Source organism: Cajanus cajan, chromosome 4 (genome assembly GCF_000230855.2).
Source record: "Cajanus cajan strain Asha chromosome 4, NIPB_CcT2T_4, whole genome shotgun sequence".
Lineage (NCBI taxonomy): Eukaryota > Viridiplantae > Streptophyta > Magnoliopsida > Fabales > Fabaceae > Cajanus > Cajanus cajan.
Genome location: NC_138520.1, coordinates 70453042 through 70476912, shown reverse-complemented (window position 1 = coordinate 70476912; position 23871 = coordinate 70453042). Strand labels below are relative to the sequence as shown.

Genomic DNA, 23871 nt, shown 5'->3' with positions numbered 1-23871 from the left:
ATATATATAATGAGAAGAGGGTTTAAACGATATCGGTGTAATTTTTATTAAGTGTTATACCGTTTAATAATTTTATATTAAATGTGAATTTTATAAATCTAACTGTTAGATTGAAAGTTCTTTACTCTTAGATTATATATACAAAATTTTATAGTAATCAAGATGATTTAATATTTCATTCTTATAAAACAAAATTAACGTAATATATTTATTTCAAAATATACTAAAATATGAACACTTTGATTACTCTCAAGTTGTTGTTCAATTTTAATAAAATTTGACATATACATATAAATTAATATGAATTTTCAATCTAACGGTTGAATTTATAAAATTCACATTTAATATAAAGTTATTGAGCGGTGTAACACTTACTAAAAGTTACACCGGTGTCGTGTGAACTCTCCTCATATATCAAATTTTATATTAATTTAAGATGATTTGATACTTCATTCTCATAAAACAAAATTGACGTCAAATATGAACACTTTGATTATCTTCAAGTTGTTGTTCAATTTTAACAAAATTTGACATATATGATCTAAAAGATATGAACTTTCAATCTAACTGTTGGATTTTCAAAATTCACATTTAATATAAAGTTATTAAGCAGTGTAACACTTAGTAAAAGTTACACTGGTGTCGTTTGAACCCTCCTCATATATATATATGAGGAGGGATCTTTTTATTCCAAGAGACTTAATCCGTTCAATAACTCATGTTCTACATCAAATTTCAACGATCTAACCGTTCAATTTCAAGTTATTAATGCATAGATCAACCCTGCAAATTTTTAGAAAATTTGAAAATTATTTGATACTTCATTTCATTAATTTAAATTGATGGATAATCATAAAATTATTTTATACATTGATTCGAATTAATGAAACGAAGTATCAAATAATTTTTAAATTTTTTAAAAATTTGCATATTTGATTTATGCATTAAGAACTTTAAATTGAATGGTTGGATCGTTGAAATTTAATATAAAACATGAGCTATTAAACAGAGTAAATCTAGATAGACTTGCTCTTGAAATAAAAGTATTCTTCCTATATATATATATATATATATTAATGTACACATATGGTAGGTTTAACACCGGAATGTGATTGTATTTTGATGAAAAGAAAAATATTAAATTTTACTAAAGAAAAGTTAAAAAGAAAAAGAAATTAAATATGGATGTTTTGGATGAGAAATTTGGTTTTTAAGTGAATCTAAAAATATCATGCATCGAAATAATTTGTTTGGATATTGAATTTAAAGAATTTTTAAAATGATGGAAATTATAGGAGGTTTTTTTTTTCCAAATAAAATGAAGAAATTTCAAGAAACACAAAATCAAATTTGTATGTCATGAAAATTAAATTATTCTATCTGGACAAAGAATTTAAAATATAATGAATTTAATTTTTTTGTTTAAACAAAGTATTTTAAAAATAAAAGAATAAATTGAAGTAATTAATTTTTTTATATATATTTTAAACTTCTTATTCAAACACAATGGACAATAATGTCGGTCGGTTATGGTAATTTTAGACATAGTTGAGCTTGTTGGAACCATTTAATGTAAGTAAATGACCTCCCACCTTATATTAACAAAAGCAAGTTAGTGTATGTAAAAAAAAAAAAAATTAATGTTAAACCATATAATTAGGGGTTGGTATTGAACATAATATATTAAATTTATGCGTCGAGACATTTATTTAAACTTGTATTAAATGTAACTTCTCTTTTATACACATTTATTAAGGATAGAATTTTTTTTAATTAAGGTATGTCTTTGTTAACAGTTAAAAGATTAAACTCTCGAGACACTAAAACTTATTTAAAAAATTGACTTCTTCCAATAATGTTTTTATATACATATTTAAGGGCATCTCCAATGGAAGCAACTCATTTGAGTTGTTTCATGCATTAAAAAATGAAAAAAGTGGTCTCCAGTGTGTCATGTCAGTATTAAGTAACTCAAACATAAATTTACTCCAATTGTAAGAAATTTTAAGAAATTAAACTTTTAGAATTTTTTTTCTAATCATCTATAAACTAATTTTAAATTTTTATTAAAAAAGATAATTGCACTACAATGAAAGAAAATAAATTACGAGAAAAAATATACAATAACAAGTAGATATTAAAAATAAAATAAAGCAATAGTAAATACATATACATTATACAAAATTAATTTTCATCATTATTATTTCTAAAACGTTCCTAAATATGTTCAATAAGATCTGCTTCAAATCTGGTAAGAAACGGTTATTTGAGGAAACAACTCTCTCTCTTCTTCAAGCAACTCATGTTGCCACGTCAGAGTCCTTCAATGACAAGAAATTGAGGCTTGAGTTGCTTTATGGGACAAACAACTCCTATTGAAGTTGCTCTAAGAGACACAATTATTTATTAATTATGTCACACTTTATTATAATTAAAAATGTATGTGAACATAATATATTAATATTGTGATTATGTATAAGTAAATTGTAGAATAAAAGAAGAATATAACTTAAATTTAAGTAATTTTATAATATATTTTATATTAAATAACATAATTATAAATATAATATTATATTATATAAAATATTACCTATTAAATCCATAAATTTTATAATTCATACATTATTATTAAAAATAAGTAAACTTATATTTTTTAAGATAATTTATTTTTAGTCTATAGATAAGATTTATATACAATGTGTCAAAGTTAATAATCAATAATTACTTTATATTTCTTTAACATTATTTTTATTTGTTAAAAATTAGTTTTTAAAAGAATATAAGACACTAAAAAAAAGTTAAAAAGATCTAATATATAACATGAGTTCGTCTTCAAAATTAGTCTAAATTCAAAATCCATATTTGTTGAAATCAACCACAAGCCAGTCAAGTTGGTCATATTCAACTCCTACCTACAATCACCATAAATCAAGATTTTTTTATGGTTCGTTTTTTATTTATTTATAATTATTCTGTATTTTTATCTCTAAATTAAATTTTAATAATGTTTAAAATAAATTTTCAACAATTAAAACCAATCTCATTTGACAAATTAGATGTTCATAGTAAATTTATAATATAATTACATATTCAAATATTTTTATTTACTTTAAATTATAATTACAACATATATTATATATTAAAAATGTTTATTTATAATGTATAACACAAAATCTAAACTACTAGCATAACGATAAAGTATAGTTATAATTATAGATTAAAAACAATTGAGACTAAAACAACCTTAAATTTTATTTTATATATTTTATATTTCATCATGATTCTAATATGTTAATTATTAGTTTTATATTAACAACTATAATTATATATATATTTTTAAAATATACTCTCTCCACTTAAAAAAAATAATATGATATGAATAGGTATGTTGTGTTTTTCATTAAAAAAAAATAGTTCCATATTTTATTATTTTACTTTAGATTTTGTGTGATTTTGAATAGTTTAGATTCCCCTTTATTTTTAAAATAAAATCAAAATGGTGCTCTTGTCAATTTTCTTTTACCTACAATCCTCAAATTATTTTTTACTTAAATAGTTCAGAATTTATTAAAAATTAAAATATAAAATACTTTGAAAAATTAAAATTTAAAATTGAGCATGTATTTAATAAAATTTAAAGAATTAATAGGGTGCAAAATTAGATTCGAAGAGAAAGAAAAATCGACATTTTTTTTCTTCTTCTTTAAAGATGATAGATCAAATTCACTAAAAAAATGGTTGCAAGTATGATAAAGAAAGTGAAAGTATATGTCAAGTTCAAAAAGAAGAAGAAAGAAAAGACTAGTTAGGTTGTGGTTCATCCAACGGTGAATGTGCAGTGGAATAACGAGAAAGAGAGTGGTTGCATGTACCGTAACATTTCTCCAATGTGCCGACACAGGACATGGTGCCACGTGTACGAGAGTGAAAAAATTGAATGGATTTTGCATGCATCAGTTTTGAATAGTTTGGTCTACGGTCTAACAATCTCATCCTTTTAGTATCATGTAAAAATAATTAATTCAAGATATTATATAGTGGAAAATCATGCTTTCCCACCAATGTTTCTAAACTAGTTTTTATATAGGTTAATAATAGGATCCACTGTAACCAAAATTAAAATGAATATTACTATCTGTTACTTAATCATTATTTTTCTTTATTACATCTGTTAGAAATTCTGAAAATACGTAAAAATGAATATTTTTCTTTTTAATATATATAATCTAGCTATGTCATTCAAAAGACAAGGAATCAACATTTGAATTTCAGTCCATGGATTGTGAAAGTGCAGGACTCTTCAAATAGATTAAAGTGAGCAACAACAATTTGTTGACTATCTATAGTTAGCTAATGAGGATTAAACATTTAACAGAAACTTTATAATAAACATATATACTTAATGAATGGATGAACATACGTGTTCCAAGATGATGGTGACAAATGTGACAACTGTAAGTTCTCCCCTAATACAAGGAAAATGTATATATCATGAAAAGGATTGGATTTGGATATATACCATCAATTTTCATTTTTATTTTTTTATCTTTTATACCATGAACTTACCACATATATACCATGCAATCTCATTTATTACATTTTGACTTTTTGTCCCCCTTTCTATTTTAATTAGGTTTAATTACAATTTCTTTCTCATTCATGTTTTTAGGAGAAAGTGATCAATTGATCAACTTAAGATTGTCATATCCAACGAACTCTCTATGCATGCCATGTCGGATTTACATTTTGTTCAAATATTTGATAAAACATTGTATACAATGACTTCCAAGTAGTGTGTTGATTCTCGGGGAGGATTATGGTGAACTTTTACAGATTTATTTTCCTTTAATTATATATCTTCAAATGACTGATCAAATTTCATTATCATTATTTCCACCTTAATTATAGTGACTTTTGAAAATATATTTCACGATCAATCCTTTGAAAATGCATGTAGTTGATAGATATATTGATTAATAGTATTTAGGTTCAAGCCAAATAGAAAAAAAATATTCATAAGATAATTGATTATGTTATAATAGATATTATAGGGCACTTGTTACTATTTATCTGAACTAAAAAAAATCATTAAGAGAAGGGAATATTTTGATTGAGTTTGACAAAAACTTACCAATTATTAGGTTAGTTCAAAGTTAAAAAATTGACTGAAAACTAAAAAAATAAAATTAAAAACATAATTGTTTAACTAGTATTTTTTAAAAGAAAATATTTAGTATATTATTGGTTAAATTAAAAATATTTAGCATATTATAACCTAACTGTCTAACTAGTTTTTTTTACAGCATCCTGTTTAACTAGTTAATTATTGAAGAATTATTGGGAAAAACCCAAGTCCCACATCGACTAGAGATTAGGCAATTGAATAGTATATAAGTGGAAAGCAACCCTCACCTTACAAGCCAGTTTTGTAGGGTTGAGTTAGGCTTAATCCACTATTCTAACATGGTATCAGAGCCATAGATCCACTTTAAATGGGCCACCCACCATTGATGCATGTGCCATAGGCATGAGGGGGTGTATTGGAAAAAAATATAAGTCCCGCCTATCCTAGATCATTAAAAAGGGTCACCCATCATTTATCCACGTACCAAGCCCAATAGTGCTGGACGTGAGGGGGTGTATTGAGAAAAATCCAAGTCTCACATCGACTAGAGATTAGGCAATTGAATAGTATATAAGTGGAAAACAACCCTCACCTTACAAGCCGGTTTTGTAGGGTTGAGTTAGGCTTAATCCACTATTCTAACAGACTAGAGATTAGGCAATTGAATAGTATATAAGTGGAAAGCAACCCTCACCTTACAAGCCGGTTTTGTAGGGTTGAGTTAGGCTTAATCCACTATTCTAACATGGTATCAAAGTCATTTAGATTCACTTTAAAAATGGGCCACCCACCATTGATGCATGCCTCATAGGTGTGAGGGGGTGTATTGGGAAAAACCCAAGTCCTGCCAATCCTAGATCATTAAAAAGGGTGTATTGGGAAAAACCCAAGTCCCACATCGACTAGAGATTAGGCAATTGAATAGTATATAAGTGAAAAGCAACACTCACCTTACAAGCCGGTTTTGTAGGGTTGAGTTAGGCTTAATCCACTATTCTAACAAGAATAACGCAAATGACATAAACAAAATTAGGGGCTTATATATTGATCTCTATTTGCATTTATATTAGCAAAAAAAAAAGTTTCTAAAATAGTTTATTAGCAACTAAAAAAATCAGGCTTCTAATCATATTTGAAATAGAGACCAAATGTTAGTTTACGAATAATGAAAAATAGTATTTGTTTCATTTCAATCAGACACAAAACAAACAGTCTAAAATGGTAAATAAATTTTTGAATAATTAGTAGAGGCAGATTTAGAGACTAAGATACTAATAAATCTCTAAATCGATCTCTATTTAATAATTTTTTTAATAACACTACAGCATATTAATGAACTAACTTCTCTTCTAACCAACTATGTTAGTTAAATAAATTTTTAAACTAGCCAAATAATTAATTTAAAAACTTTATATAAATTAGTATCCTAAATATATGATTTTTTTATTGCGTTAAATAATCAATTTTATTTTTACCGTTCGTATTAGTTCATGTATTTTTTTTTAAAATTTATCTAAATAATACCATCATGATAAAGACAAATTAAATGTGTAATATTAACTAAATATAATATTTTCATTAAAAAAATTAACAAGTATATTTTGCGTGACAAATTTGATAATAATTAATTTTTGTTTTGCAAATTCGACACTTGAACAAAGAGATTGAAATAAACTTTTTTAAAATATAAAAACAAAAATTTAATTTAATGATAAAAAATTATCTTATATTTAAGAAATTAAAATATATTTAAACTTATATATTTTCTTGATTGAACTATGAGATCGTCGTAACCTTTTTTGTTTGACAAAGAATCGATAAGTTTTTTTTAAAATTACAAAATTAAATAAAGTCAATTTTAAATTTGAATTATGAAAAATAAATTTAGCTTGTATTTATAAATTAAAAATATATTTAAATATGAAAATAGTGATAAACAATTTTTTTTTATTTACCGTATAAACAGCTTTCAGCTTAACAATATGAAGTGGGAGCCATATATTATTGCTCCACAAAGGGTAGCAGTGCAGAGGAATTAGATCAGAGATTTTAGATTTTATTTATCTTTAAACATTATAAATTTATAAAACCTTTTAGTTTAGCAATTCTTAATCATAATTGGGAGAAAAAAAAAAAAAAAAACAGTGTCAAAGATATACCATGATTATTTATGACTAATTGGGTGAGATTTATGAAAAGAAAAGAAACTACCCTATTCTGTAACCACTAGTTGAAAAGGGAAAAAAATTATTATGAAATCAAAGTTCTCTAAATTTATCAAATTCTAACAATATATTTTCTTTTTATGGATTTAAAAAACATTTTGGATTGTGCATTATGGATATAACTACTTCAGCAACTTAATTATGAAATCCTTCTTTTTTTGGCCATTTAGTTATAAAAAGCTTGCATTCCATAATAGTAAATGAACAAGAAAAAAAAAAGTTGAAACGAGTTTTTGTTCAAATATTGTTGAAATGGTCAGAGATTAACCTGTTTTCACTCGACACAACAAATTTATATCCACGAATTTCAGCAAAAAATTCCCATCCTTTGCTTAACATTTTGAGGTCTCTAATCACTTGTCAATCATTTACCATAGCAATCAAATCCGTTATAATCTAAGTTACTTTGCATAGACATGTCAAAGACTTGATTCAATCCCTATTTGTCTGAGGTATAAGGTAATGAGTGCTGTTCTCTCTTGTTGAATTCTCTTTAATCCTCAGATCCTGGATTGAAGGAAAAACATAAACACAAGCCAGAAAATTCCTGAGCCTTGATTCTTGAGGAAGCAAAAACAAAATGTCATTCACAGGAACTCTTGATAAATGCAAGGCTTGTGATAAGACTGTTTATGTGGTTGACTTGTTAACTCTTGAAGGTATACCTTACCACAAGAACTGCTTCAGATGCAGTCACTGCAAGGGATACCTCACTGTATGGTTCTTCCACACCCTTTGTGCTTGTTATTTTGTTCTTTTGTTTCTATAAATATTCTGTTTCATTCTTAGTTGTTATGGTTGAATATGGCATTCAATGGTTTGTATGTATATAGATTTTATACCTTAGCAACTTATGGGAGATGATGGAGTTTATTGGTGATGATGAAGAGTGATAAATAACTGAATTCTTTGAATATATCATTAGAGATTCCATACTTGATGACGTGTATAGGGAACATTTTGTTAAGAGAGACAAACTTCACTTTAGTATTCTATACATTAGGAAAAGAATTAGCCTCTTGGTTGAAAATATCTTGGATGCAACCGTAAGTTTATTCATGAACATTATAAGAATTGTGTTAATGATATATTTTTGTTAATATTAATTAGTGAATAAATTGAAATTCTCTTTAAAAGCAATTTGATGACAAATTAACTATGTAGACATCATGTATGTTATAAATAATGTCTTATACATGCAATTACTTGCATAACTCATACATGAAATGAAGTATATGCTTTGTCATCTAGCACATTATTGAATTCCATAAATTACTAATTTTAATCTTGGATTCTTAGTGCCAGAATTTAAAATTGGTAATGACATTATTGGGCTAAGATTGTACTTTGACATGATTTGATTCACCAAAAGTAAATATTTGGGTTGTTTAAACTTGTGCTATGTTTTTTGCCAATGGTGTAATTTTATGTTGGTCAGATGGGCACCTACTCTTCAATGGATGGTATCCTCTATTGCAAGCCACACTTTGAACAGCTTTTCAAGGAATCTGGCAATTTCAGCAAAAACTTTCAGCAAGGTAAGACGAAATCATCTTCTGTTCAGCCACAATCTCATTAAATACAAACTCATATGCACCTGTCACTTTCTTTTGATTTGGCTAACATGTTATTTTGATTTCATGACTGCACAGTAAAGTCTGCTGATAAACAAAATGAGATGGTATGTTCACTATCCAACCTAAACACATTTCTTGCCATTTGGAGCATCCTTATAACTTGAGGGATGTTTTCCTTGAAACATCATCATTGTTATCATTATTATTATTGAGAAGCTTATTGGCATAAAGGAGCTATATATTTTCATTCATTTAAATATTCTAGTGTTATCTTTCTAACATGTCAGTAACAATAATAATCTTCATATACAGAATAAGGCCCCCAGCAGACTCTCATCCATGTTCAGTGGAACTCTAGACAAATGCTCAGTCTGTTCAAAAACTGTCTATCCTCTGGAAAAGGTTTGTAATATCATCAGCAATAAGATATTATGTTTCCATTACTATCTTAGATGATAGAAAAACTAGATATTCAAGTATTTTCTTGAACCAAATAAAACACATATTAGAAACAAAGGCAGAATAAACTGAATCCGTATTACCTCCAGCCATTGCAATTTGAAGAGCTACAATTCTTCATTCTTTCAAACTCCCAAACTCACCCTAGATGGCATATGAATGTGAAGTTTAGGAACCAACAACTTGTCATCTATAAGCATTCTACTATCAAGAATGCATCTAGTAACTATTACCACCACAATAATGGTCATTCATAGTCCGACTTTAGAAAATTCAAAACGTTTGAACCAATAAATAGGATTAAACATGATTTTTAATAAAACCGTTACATTAGACACATTGTATGATTGTAGTATGTTCATAAGCTGATTTCTCATTCTCACCACCTGGATTAGAATTTTGATTGAACTGAACTACTAACAAAAGTTTTGTTTTGCTTTGTGAAAATAGATGTCACTGGAAGGGGAATGCTATCACAAGAATTGCTTTAGGTGTGCTCATGCAGGTTGCCACCTCACACATTCCTCCTATGCTGCACTGGATGGTGTCCTCTACTGCAGGCACCACTTCCAACAGCTCTTCATGGAGAAAGGGAACTACCACCATGTGCTCCAAGCTGCTGCAAACAAGAAGAATGTCACACCACCTCCTGAGCCAGCTGAGCCAGCTGAACCAGCAGAAGAAGAAGAGCCACCAAAGGCAGAAGAAGGAGAAGAAGAAACCAAGGAACACAACGAAGAGACTAAGGAAGCAATGGAAACTTGAGCTGCTTCCTCCCTTTCTTTCAGGGATCCTAATAGAAAGGTCTTTTGTTGGAGTGTTTGCATTTGCTCACTCTCTTTGTTTGGTTGAATTCCACTTTCTAACAGTTTTCTTTCACAAATTAGTTTAAGTGCAAGCTAATTTGAGAGGTTTATTTTATGTATTTAAAACAAATAATTGTTCAATACAATATATTCTTTGTTGGAGGTTTTTCTCCTTCACTGATATGATATCATATCATTATTATGTAATAATAAGTTAAGGGACACAAAATAATATTGTTCACAATTTTCTCTACCTATTTGCACACATTAAGTCAGCTGCAGAGAGAAAACAAGTACAATTAGGGAATGATACTACATTCTTAGGACTCAGGAAAGCCTCTATAAATACACTTTGAAGAGAGAAAGCATTTTGAGATCTTCAGATATTTAGGGGAAGCATTGAAAGGAAAAATTTACCTACTTGATGGAATAAGAACCCGAAATGGTTATATTATAGGGTTAAGGATACTATTACAAATTATATTTTGTAGTGAACCAAAATAAAACAATTTTACTAACCCATTCGGAGTTTTGGATGCTAATGTAAACTCCACAAAAAAAAAATATTTTCAATAAAAGATATATGCAGTCTATAGTTGACACAAAATAAATGATATTTATCTTTTTAGACACATCCATTTTTTTTTTCACTACAATTTTTGGACTTTTTTTTTAATCTCTTAACTAGTATTATAAAGCACACCACTATTATATTTAATTACATATAAAAAAAATCACGTCACTAATTAAGCTTCAAAATAATTGTACATTTTCATTTTCTATTAATAAATCTTCATTATCTCTTATTTTTTATTTTTAAAATAAAAAAATGTACTTCATATTAATTACATGTGGAGATTGGAGAGAAACGGACCTCATTTCTTTTAGTTATTATTATCACATTAAAATGGTTCATTTCACAATGCTATCTCTCATACTAACAAATTTTTTTTTCCAATCATTTTAAATTGTGAGAAGAAATTATATAGACTAAGAATGTAAAATGCTTTTTTTTTTTTTTTTTTTTTTTTTTTTTAACACTGTGATCCGATATATAATTCATTATGTATGTTATCTAGGTAAAAGTCACACTAAACATTGTATTTGTATGTCAATTACACTCCTTGCCGATATTTGGTGCCTTTTATATTTACAAGTATATTAGGACATTTTATTTAAAATTAAAAAAATCGATTCTTATAAAAAGTAATTTAAAAAGAAAACTAAAAGGCAGATAAAAGTTACTTAAAAAACCAACAATTTAAACAAATACATTTAAAAAGCCTGTTTTATTTTATTGAAATATACTTTTTAATAAAAAAAATTAAACGAAGACGCCCATTACTTAATTAATTTAACTGCTTATTATTTTCAATTTACTCTCTTTTACTAATTTTCTCTAAATTGTTTTTTTAAGAATGTAATAATAATTAAAATACTATTATATCACAATTTAAATTATTTAATATAAATCTAAGATATAAATTATTTATTGTAAATTTTAATCAATTTCTATATATTAAATATAAAGAGTTTTAAAGAATTATTTTAATTTTTTTTATCTAATTCAATTGTTATTTATCATATTTATTTAAAATTAAATTTTAATAATTTAAAATGGATTATAAATAATTAAAAATAATATATTTATTTATCTTGAATTTAAATATAATAAATATATTTAAAAATATTTACTTATATTAATTTTAAATATAATTTATATATTTAATTATAGTATTTATTTATATATAAATTATTATAATTTTTGAATTATATAGTAAATATTTATTTTGTAAAATACATGTAATAAAATACTAGTCATAATATAATATATACATATAGAAATCTTTTTATTATAATTATTATATAAAAATAAAAGCATCCATGTCCTAACACATCTAGTAGTCCTATAGGTTAATTTTTGTTCCAAACCCCAAATGGCAGCTCCGGGCACCGACGAAGCCGTTAGCTGCGTTACCAACGTCACACACCCACCAATGGAAAACGAAGACGACGAAAACATGCTCCAACATCACGCACAACAAGACGAGGATGACGACGAAGAAGAAGAAGAAGATGAAGAAGTTTTGAGTTCTTCGGATTCTGAAATCGGTGATGCGTTGGACTATTTGGATTCCAAGGAGGAAGAGGAGGGCTCCTTCTCCCTCAGTTCGTGGCGCCCCAACGCTCACGGCGGCCACCACCACCATTCCTCCACTCTCCAACCTCTCTCCAACCGCAACCAAAAGTTCTCCCATCACATTCGAGCTTCGCCCTTGGAGGTTTTTCTCGCATGCCCTTTTGCTTCCTTTCGTGTATAATTCTGAATAACGAAGTGGGTATCTCCTTGTTCACTCTAAAAATCAGAAGGGTCGGGTTTTTTATTCGTTTTTTCATTAAAGTTTGGATTTTTTTTTTATGCCTGTTAATAGACCATGCTAATTTACAGACTAGGGTTGAGTTTTGTTGGAGGGGTTGGTCCTAGTTTTCCCCTATGTGGCAAACTAAGGTTGGAATCTCCCTTTAGTATCCAAAAGTGTCTCAATTGTCTCTGAAGGGGTATACATGTAATGAGCAAAAAAAAACAATGCTAATTTCATTTATTTTAGTTTGTGATAATTATAGTGGATTTAGAGGTTGGTCGTCATTCCCTCATTGTAGCTGTTTTCGAGCTTGTTAATGTGTGTTGTTGATGATTATTCACTGGAAACATTGAAGGGGTCTTTTTTTTTTTTTCTTTTTTTTTTTCCCTTTTATGAGTAAATTACACTAATAACGCATGAGCTTTCGAGGAATTGTACATAACCCATTGCTTTTTTAATATTTTCAACAACCTCCCTTATAGGGGACACAGTGTAATTTTTTTTTTCAATAATTAAGGGAGGTTTGTGTAATGTTTAAGGAAGGTTAGTGTAATGTTTTTCAAACAATTAAGGAGGTTAGTGTAGCGGTAGAAAAGGCAGGGGTGTGACAAAAGCTTAGGAGTTGTGAATTGTCAGTGTAATTTACTCTTTTATTTTATCTAGTAAAGATGGAACTTATTTTAGATGTGTGTTGCAAGTCCTTGACTTCTGAGTTATGTTCAATTGACTCTCCGGGGTTTCTTTGATGTGGATTAGTTTGAATTGTTGGTTGTGGGGTTATTGGCGTTTTTAGTGGTTCTGTGGAGTAGTATGTTTGTTTGGTTCCTCTAGTTTTAAGATATGTACTTGGTGGTGCAGGAATGGGAAGGGAGGATGAATGTTGGCATGTCTAACTCTGTTACCACGGCAATTCGTGGAAGTGTTCGAGATATGGCCATTGGGAAGACTAAAACTACTGAGAAAGCAGACCGAGCAACTGTTGAGCAGGTGAGTAATGGTGATTTCATGAAATTCTGTACCCAAATTTCTTCTCTTTTTGATACAGTTTTGTTCTTCTTAAAGAAAAGATACTGTTCCTGTTCAGACAGAGGCCTTGTTCTTTTGTTGATTTCCTCTTTACAATTATCATGCAAGTAACTCTAAATTTTCTTCCAGGCAATTGATCCTAGAACGCGCATGGTTTTATTCAAGATGCTGAACAGAGGTGTCTTTCATGATATCAATGGATGCATTTCAACCGGAAAGGAAGTATGTGATACACCTGGAGCTTTCATTTCTGTTCTTGTTTTTGTCCTAATCTTATGGTTTTGGTTATATGAATGACATGGTTTGGATAGTTGATTATATGTTTGTTTCTTACTTTGTTGTTTTCTAACAGGCAAACGTTTATCATGCAACTAAATCTGATGGTCAAGAACTAGCAATTAAAATATACAAAACATCTGTTCTAGTATTTAAGTAAGTACGACTGATGTTTATAGCCTGTTCCAGTTTATTATGTTACTGTAAATTGTATTGAAGGCTGAAATATTGAGAAAGAAATGCTTAGGCAACCATAAATTAAGAAAAAACTGTTACATGTATTCAAGCATACTTGTCTTATTGTTTTTGTTTATTGTGACCAAGTTTTGCACATATGCTGGATATTATTATCTATTTCCTGATTTTCCTCTTCTATTTTTTTTTTTAATTAAATTGGGGGTTTATTCACTTACCGAGGCATGAGGTATTTAATAATATGTATTTCCTTCTTCTCCCTCTGTTTATCTGTGTATAATATATTGTTAAAAAAATTATTGAAAACTCTGGGCTAAGGATAACTGAAACTTTCTAGATAGATGTTCTTTTTAATATATTCCTTAGATACACACACAGAGCACAACTGGAAATGAAGTTTCTTGATTCAAAGTTGTTTTATTTTATTAACTGAATTCTATGATCTGATTGATTTCAGGGATAGAGATAGATATGTGCAAGGAGACTTCCGGTTTAGAAATGGATACTGCAAACATAATCCCAGGAAAATGGTTAAAACATGGGCAGAGAAAGAAATGAGGAACCTTATGAGGTTTGCATTTGTTATTGTTTCATCTTTTCTTCTACTGCAAAAATGCTTTTAAAATCAAAGTACAATTACTAAATTAGACTGTCAAAATAATAAGAGAATGAAGAATAATTGAAGATAGAAGGTGAATATGTCTATCCACTTCATGCCCTGTGCATTGGGGGTATTGTTAATAACCCTCTTATTTGAAGTTTATGAATTGAAAGGAATTGAGTTTTAATTTTTGCTAGCGAGGCAAAGTTTTGTGCATCATAGTTTGAGTTCTAAGAGAAATAAAAGTTTGATTTCATGCTTACCATAGTTGTTTCTTTCTTTTACCCTTTCTGTATTGGATTGCAGGCTTAAGGCAGCAGGAATTAGGTGTCCTACACCTTATCTTCTGAGGCTGCATGTTCTGGTTATGGAATTTATAGGTATTGCTTTTGTTCTGTATTTTGAGAATATATCTGATGACAGTGATTGATGTGATTAGTTGTTCATATATGATCAATTGCTCTTAATTATCTATTATTGATTGTATGGAATATCAGTGTATAAATGTCTTCCATTGATAAAAGAAAGAATTAAAAAAAAAATGAATGAAAAAAGTGATAGATAGCATACTTGCTTTTTTCACTTGTATTGAAGGGGAACTGCTCATACTTATTAGTTTACTTCAATAATATCAAATTATCTTCAGTCATAGAAATTTCAATTTATTGGCTGCATGTATCTCATTCTGATAATACAGACAACAAATTTTATGGAAGTTCTCTTTGTTTTTGTTGTTTTAATGTTTTTGCAGGAAAATCTGGTTGGGCTGCTCCTCGTCTTAAAGATGCAGCTTTATCTTTGGACAAGTTACGGGAAGGCTATGTTGAGGTGTGTCAAATCATTATAATTGTCCAGTGATGCTTGCATGATTTAGTTGTTAGAACCCTGTAGCAGGTGTCTTAAATATTATGCTGTTGCATGCTATAATCTTCCTGCCAATATTTACTAAAAAGTTCACTAATATGGTTAATGTTTTAGAATTTTATACTATCTCCTGAGTTCCATTTAGGGATTCTTAATGGAAAAACTTTTGAAGTTTTGTCACACATTTCTTTTTAGGTTTCATTTTTAATGGAAATACTTCTTTTTTGCATTTTCTAAGGGACCAAAGGTCTTTTATATGCATCCAATAATTGAGGTTGAAATTGTGAGTATTTTATGTTTCAGATTATTATTGCAATGCGGACATTGTATCAGAAGTGCAAATTGGTGCATGGTGACCTCAGTGAATATAATATACTTTATTATGAGGTGAACATCCCCTTGCCAGTTTATATTTGTTTGATTGAATGACTATCTGTCAATAGTTAATTCATATGTTCTTTATTTGTCTGTCAGGGTCACTTATATATTATTGATGTGTCTCAAGCTGTTGATCCTGAACATCCTCATGCCCTTGATTTTCTACGTGAAGATTGTGTTCATGTATCTGTGAGTACTTCCACTTACGAGCTATAAATTGCAGATTTCTTGTCCACTTCCTTAACTGATGTCAGGATAATATGGAAAAAGTTTGATTAAGTGGTTTCTTTGCCTGCAGGATTTCTTTAAAAAGCATGGTGTAGCAGTCATGACAATAAGAGAATTGTTTGATTTTATTGTCGATGCATCCATTGCAGATGATGCTGTGGATAGTTATTTGGAAGAGGTATTTGTTATTTATTTTGTCATTTTTTATACTTTCTGAACAACTTCAAAGAGATCTCTATGGTTTTCAAAATATTTCTAGATGCAACAAAAAATTTTGGCAAGAGGAGATGTGTCGGTAGAGGAGGAGATTGCGGACTCTGTATTTGTGCAGGTAACCTAACCTGCTTTGTTATGTCAACTTCTTACTACTCTTTTCATTTTTAATTATTATCTTTAAATAAATTGTTGGCCATGTTTGGTTGCAAAATGGGGTTCAAATTTGGTCATTCAGAGCACTATTTTTTTTTATCAGTAGGAAAGATTACAGTGATGAGAATAAGATTCAAACTTAGAATTTTGTACATATTACTCCAATTGTAACTACTAGGCCGATTTTAGTTGTTCATTAAGAGCACTATCTTTGTGTTTTGTTTAGCACATTGATCTTTTGTGTCCTTTCTTACTTGTTTAATTTTCTGAACTCATATTACAGTCTTTCATTCCGAAGACACTAGAGGATGTTAAGAATGCTGAGGAGGATGTACAACGGATAACAAGCGGGAAGGACACAGGCGATTTATACTACCAGACGATTACTGGACTTAAACATGCTTTGTCATTAACACAGCCTTCAAATCAAAAAAGCCAACAAGAGCAGAAATCAAGTCCCACAAAAGATTCATCCGTCATTTCAGATGATAAATCTAGGCTCTTAGAGGGTGATGGTGAGTGTGAATCTGATGATGATGAAAGTGATTCTGAAGAGGATTCATTCTCTGAAAGTGAAGCAGAGGATCCTGCGGATAAAAAAGCTGCTAGAAAAGAGGCTAGGAAAGAGAATAAGAAGAAGGTGAAGGAAGAGAAGAGGGAAGCACGTAAAAGTAAAGTCCCTAAGGCTGTTAAGAAAAGAAAGCAAAAGCTAGCTAAAGCACGCAAGACCAGATAGATGGTAGTTACTAGTTAGTTATATGTGTAATGTGGTTGAGTGTTGAGTTTCTTTAGCATGTTGGATTTTAGATACAACCTAATACACCAGATATTGAAAGAAAGCAATTTTGACTTGTGTAATGTGTTCATTACATGTTTTTATGTTACGTTGAATGGAAGAGGAATTAACTTTAAGGCCTTCGTTTAGTTTTATTAAACTTAACAAATTTTGTTGGTTTCTTCTTGGAATAAAAGGCTATCATATCATTATTTGATTAAAGTTCGTATGTGGATATACAGATGGCAGTAAATGGAAATTTATGCTATCATTATCATGTAAGTAGCCTTTGGTTTCGTCTTTCTCCCAGAGTTATTAATTCAGAAGCAACTCGCCTTCATGATGCCGAAATGAAAATTGACTTAAAGATTTCGTATTCTAAACGTTAAAGCATCTTCACGTGCAATCAATTATGATCAGATAGGAAGGAAATAAAGAGAAACAGAGAGTATGTAGGAAAAATGTGAAGAGAAATGAAATAGGTAAGAAGTCAAATAAGAATGAAAGTTGCTTGGTTAAAGAAGAAAAAATAGATTTGTATTTTTATTTTTATTATGGTTGTATCGATATTAGAACTTAAGATCTCATCCATTTTTGCTGTAAAAAAAAAAAAAAAAAGACTTCATCCATAGAATCTAACTGACTATTTTTAATGAAAGTTTTTTCATAACAATTTTTTATATATACAAGATTCAAATTTGAGATCAAATTTGAATTCGAGACATTGGTTAATGAGAATGGGTCAAGGAGGTGAAATGTTTTCCTCAAGTTCTAACATGAATAACATACTCAAGAAAAAAATAGTTCCTGAAAAAGTGTTTAAGCAGATTCAAAATAGGTTTTGTCTTTTCAACTTAATTCTTTAAACACATTACTAAAGATTTGATTAAATTTGTGTGCATAAAAAAAATATCCCTTAAAAAAAGTCAACTTATTAAATAAATTTCAGGATTTCAAAACATTAACCGTTAGTTCTCTATTACAAATATTAGGTTCACAAAAAAAAAAAAAAAAAAAAGAAGCTTAGAGAGTCGTTATTTTTCGAAGTATTTGTTTTACTCACTAGAATGAATTGTTTGTGGAAAACTCACAAATGGAGGCCTTGTTAGGTAGCATCCAAAAATGATTATTATACTTCGAAAAAAAATCTGCCAGACCCTAAACTGACATTGAGAATGCTCAGACCAAACAAAAGACATAAACTAGCTAGGAAATGTGAAAGGTGAGGCCAAGAAAGAAGGCAAGAGTATAAATACCTCATTATACAATCATGCTTCAAGCCTTCAACTCTTACCTTGTTAACAAATCAACCAAAGATGATGAACCCAAATCTAAAAACAGACCCTTCCACCATTTACAACCTTCTCAAATCTTATGCACTTTCCCCCTCAAACATCCTCAAAGCCCAAAACCTCTTCCAACAAATCCACCGACCCACCTTGTCGTTTTGGAACCTCATGATCCGTGGCTGGTCCCACACCGACCAACCCCTCGAAGCAATTCGCATGTACAACCTCATGTATAGCCAGGGCCTCTTGGGCAACAACCTCACATACCCCTTTCTCTTCAAGGCCTGTGCCCGAGTCTCAAACATTTCTTGCGGCACAACACTCCATGCCCGTGTTTTGAAACTTGGGTTTGAGCCCCTTGTGTTTGTTTCCAACTCCTTGATTCATATGTATGCAACTTGTGGCCATGTGGGTCTTGCTCGGAAGGTGTTTGATGAAATGCCTCAGAGGGACTTGGTTTCTTGGAATTCGTTGATTTGTGGGTACAGTCAGTGCAGGAGGTTTAAGGAGGTGTTGGGTGTCTTTGAAGCGATGCGGATGGCCGGTGTGAAGGGTGATGCGGTGACGATGGTGAAGGTGGTTTTGGCATGCTCTTTTCTGGGTGAGTGGGGTCTTGCTGATGCCATGGTTAGCTACATTGAGGAAAACGAGGTGGAAATGGATGTTTACTTGGGGAATACGCTGATTGATATGTATCGACGGCGTGGGTTGTTTCTTCTGGCTCGTGGGGTTTTTGATCGGATGCAATGGAGGAATTTGGTTTCTTGGAATGCCATGATTATGGTTTATGGGAAAGCAGGAAACTTGGCTGCTGCTCGGGAGTTGTTTGATGCTATGCCACAGAGAGATGTGATCTCGTGGACTTCTATGATCACAGGTTACTCTCAAGCAAGCCAGTTTGCAAAGGCGGTGAGGCTTTTCAAGGAAATGATGGAGGCTAAGGTGAAGCCAGATGAAATAACGGTTGCCAGTGTGCTTTCGGCGTGTGCACATATTGGTTCGCTTGATGTTGGGGAAGCTGTTCATGACTATATACGGAAATATGATGTGGAAGCTGATGTATATGTTGGAAATGCCTTGATAGACATGTACTGCAAATGTGGTGTGGTTGAGAAAGCATTGGAAGTGTTTAAAGAGATGGGGAAGAAGGACTCGGTGTCGTGGACTTCGATCATTGCAGGCCTTGCGGTTAATGGCTTTGCAGATTCAGCACTTCATTATTTTTCACAGATGTTGAAGGAAGGTGTTTGGCCTTCTCAGGGAGCCTTTGTTGGAATTTTGCTAGCCTGTGCTCATGCTGGATTGGTTGACAAAGGATTGGAATATTTTGAAAGTATGGAGAAGGTTTATGGACTGAAGCCGGAAATGAAACATTATGGATGTGTTGTGGATCTTTTGAGTCGCTCTGGCAATTTACAAAGGGCATATGAATTCATTAAAGAGATGCCTGTGGCTCCAGATGTGGTAGTGTGGAGGATATTGCTGAGCTCCTCTCAGGTTCTTGGAAATGTGCCCTTGGCTGAGATTGCCACAAAGAAGCTTCTTGAACTGGATCCTTCTAATAGTGGTAATTACGTACTTTCCTCTAATACTTATGCGGGCTCCAATAGATGGGAAGATGTTGTTAAAATGAGAGGACTGATGGAGAAGAGTAATGTACAGAAGCCATCAGGTAGCAGTTCCATAGAAATAAATGGATCAAACGGTTCTCAAGATTCGTGTTTTATTGAACGTGAAGAGAAGAGTGAATTAACTGTTGTCTAGAAGATTCGTTTATTACTTCACAAATTGATTTCATTTTTGGGACAGCATGGTCCATGGGCAGGAAATAAACCAAGGATTTGAAAATTTTGAACCTGACCCCTGATGGCCTAATTAACTTGTCACACAAGTGACCAAATCCTAACTGATATTTGTTGCCATGAAGCAATATTTTAAGGGAGAACCGGTAGAGTTGCCTCTTATGAATTACAGATGGAATTGCTAAAGGGGTATAGGTTTGATGATGCCTAAATTGTAATTAATACTTGTCTTCATGCAATGTGCTCATTTTGGATTAGTGGCTAGACTAAATTGCAAACCATCTGTCACTAAAATCCTCAGTGTCTGCCACAAACTCATCTATAGGACCATCTTCGTAACTGTTCAAAACTGCAGCAAAAGATGGCTAACCGACTCCGAAAGGCAACATATACGTATAGCGTACTGAGATGATGAGATATTAAAGGAACGATAGCATAAAATGCTAGAGGCAAGGGTTGTTTAAGATTCTGCTATCTATAATGGTTACTTTTGATCCACTTGCTTATTGAAAAGATAAACACCCGGTTACTGCATTTATATAATCAATTTATTTCACCAGCTCATTTTTTTATCATTACATGGTTCAATAATAATTATATTTTTTTTTATTACATATCTCTGAGGCTTGTTCTTTTCCTGATTTTTTTTTTTAAATTATTAAGCAATTCTCTCTAAAATTTCTACCAGGCAATCAATCTTAGAACACTCATGGTTTAATTCAAAAATCAAAATGCGTTAGAGGTGTGTTTCATACTATTTACGGATGTATTTCAACTGGAAAGGTAATATACTAGTATGTGATGCATCTGAAACTTTTATTTAATTGCTTATTTTTTCTTGATCTCATGGTTTAGTATCTATGTTGATGACCCGGTTTTAGTAATTAGTTATATGCGGTATCAGGCTATCATATTTCTGTTTCTGTTTCTGTTTCCTACTTTCTTGTCTTCTAGCATACAATTTTAAATATATTAATTAAGGATGTGAATTTGTAATTTCAATGGTGTTTTTTTCTTTATCAAATATCAAAACCATTAAAAAAGTAATTATATAATATATACAAAATTATATTTCTGTTCGTATAAATTAAAAAGTAGACAACATAAAAGGAGTTGCTAAAATAGAAACACAAAAAAGAAGAGATGATAACCAAAAGGGAACCAGTTAATGAACGAAAGAGAAAAGATCATGTACATTAAAAATTTATTATTTTTTATTAGGACAATTTTTTAATTTTGTTTGTAATTTAACTAAAGTTAAATAGAATCAACATTAGGAAAGGTCTTTGTTTTTTAAAAATTATAGGGAAGGTTAATGCAATTCACCCTTATATTAATCTTTTAATTATTTGAAAAAATTATACAATGATCTATACAAGAATAGAATAGTAGTATAAATATTAAAAAAATATATAATATCACTTGTAGAGAAAAAAGAGACATTGGAAGGGGTTGAATAGTGTCACTTAAAAACTCACTTTTTGTAAGATAGTAAGTAATAAAATTACAGTGAAAAGTGCAGACGAAGAGGTAAACAAAATAAATGCAAAGTGTTTTTATATTGGTCGTTTCAATCATCGAGATTACGTTCAATTTTTGACTTGTTTCTTCAAACAACTACCAAAATATTTTTTCTACAAAGTCTCGCTAGGCTTCAGACACCAAGTATTATTTTACTGGTAAGTCTCTCTAGGTTCAAATCTAATAACTCAAGGTTACAAAAGTTTACAAATTTGTTTCTTTTTCCTTTCAAGATGTGATCCAACCAATGAAGTACAAAATAATTTAGAATGAGGAAATAATATTTATTTATATGTGCAATTTTTATGTTTATGTATCTCTATCTTTATATCTTAATCATTAAGCTTCGTTATATAGGTTCTTCAAATAAGATGATCGTTGCAAAATTTTGAGCTTCTCTCACATGGCTTGTTTCATTTGTTTTCATGGTTTGCTTTTTGAAGATAAAAGTGTTTGTTAATGCAATAAATGTTTATATTAAATGCTTTCACCAAATTATCACTTTTTATTTTATCAAATAAGTTAATTATCACCTTTTACATACTAAGTGGATAAATTTATGCGTGTGTCAGTTGGTCCTATATTGATACAACTTTAACTGTAACTTTCCATATATGTAGGAACCTATTTATCCTTTTCTAATATAAATCATGTCTTTTTTTTTTTTTTTTGTAAAATATATGTATAGAGAAAGCATTTTTGAGTTTGATCGTTAAGAAAACATTTAGATATAACTATTTTCCATTTTAGAGATCATAAATAATAAAGATTTGATGCATGCATCTTTTTAAAAATAAAGCTTTGCCTAAGCTACAAAAGTAACGAGATCATCTTAATACAACTTCCATCTTATAAAAAAATTCATCTTATTAAAATGTTGTGTCTTGATGAGAAATTATATCTTATTAAAAGTTTTGTCTTAATTATTTCAAAAACTTTTCTAATAATAAAAAAAATCTTTTTGTTTATTAAGAACAAAATTTTAAAATTAGAAAGATGTAAAATTATCTTTGTAACATGAATACAATTTCATAATCTCAAAAAATTTCATTATATTTGATTGTAAAGTTCTTACAAACGACCACTTACAAAAAAAAATAAAAAATCACCCCGACCCATCTCCAACAAGAAAAAAAAATCATTTAAGTGTACGTATTTAAACCACGTAAATCACCCCGACCCACCATCTCCTATCTTCTACCCTTTTCTCCTTTTTCACGAAAGCTCATAATCTTCGTGACTCATTTCACTGACTTTTCTTCTCTTTTAAAACAATAACAATAATATTTATCAAAATCAAAATAATAATAATAATAATAAAATAAAATAAAAAATAAACGGCAACTAAGTGTACAACCACTTGAACACGTGAGCGAATACAATGACCTCAAGAATATCCCTTTCATATACTCAATGCCCGTTTTTGTCGCCTACCCTTCTTGCTATCTCAAAATACATACGATACCAAAAATTATTTTCAAAACTCCAAATATTATTAGACACGTATTAAATGTATATGAAAACAAATAAAAGTATAGGTATAATATTCGTAAGTAATGTGATAGATCAGATGAGACATAAAAAGAAACGACAACTACCTATAAAGGCTTAAAATATGATGTGTATTATAAAACACGTGAATTATAACTTATGAGTAAAATTGTTTTCCCTTGATTAATAATGTTAAATTCAAATATTATAAATATAGAGTATGTTAAATACTTAGATAAATAATTTTATCATGTAAAATAATAATTTTACTTAACTCAAACATAATTATTTTGGCGAAAGATGCCTATCATTTATATTAAAAAAAGAGTTGGTAACTATATACCCTCTTCAATTTTATTCTTACTGTAACTCAAATTTGTAATTACCTAAGTTTTGTCGTGTTTATTATTGTCGTAGAAAAACATGTTTGTTATTTTTTAATAAAAAAATGAATTATTTTCTTAATTTTAGTAAATGAATTATTTAATTCCTCCAATTATA

The 23871-nt window shown here is 29.8% G+C and overlaps 3 protein-coding genes across 3 annotated transcripts; all 3 read left to right on the top strand.

The window, feature by feature from the left end:
* The first annotated feature begins 7718 nt into the window (after positions 1–7718).
* LOC109802962 (LIM domain-containing protein PLIM2b) lies at positions 7719–11230 on the top strand. Its single transcript, XM_020364396.3, has 5 exons — positions 7719–8065; positions 8789–8888; positions 9003–9031; positions 9240–9329; positions 9837–11230. The coding sequence occupies exons 1-5, from the start codon at positions 7931–7933 to the stop codon at positions 10149–10151; spliced, it is 669 nt and encodes a 222-aa protein (XP_020219985.1). The 5' UTR covers positions 7719–7930; the 3' UTR covers positions 10152–11230.
* An 851-nt stretch (positions 11231–12081) lies between these two features.
* Positions 12082–17404, top strand: LOC109801998 (uncharacterized). Its single transcript, XM_083072960.1, has 12 exons — positions 12082–12474; positions 13414–13542; positions 13711–13803; positions 13934–14013; positions 14510–14623; positions 14960–15033; positions 15405–15481; positions 15821–15904; positions 15992–16084; positions 16194–16301; positions 16383–16454; positions 16776–17404. Exons 1-12 carry the CDS (start codon positions 12130–12132, stop codon positions 17226–17228), a joined length of 1722 nt encoding a protein of 573 aa, XP_082929086.1. The 5' UTR covers positions 12082–12129; the 3' UTR covers positions 17229–17404.
* An 880-nt stretch (positions 17405–18284) lies between these two features.
* LOC109801997 (pentatricopeptide repeat-containing protein At2g22410, mitochondrial) lies at positions 18285–20972 on the top strand. The gene has a single exon (XM_020363179.3). It carries the CDS (start codon positions 18584–18586, stop codon positions 20318–20320), a length of 1737 nt encoding a protein of 578 aa, XP_020218768.1. The 5' UTR covers positions 18285–18583; the 3' UTR covers positions 20321–20972.
* Positions 20973–23871: the final 2899 nt, after the last annotated feature.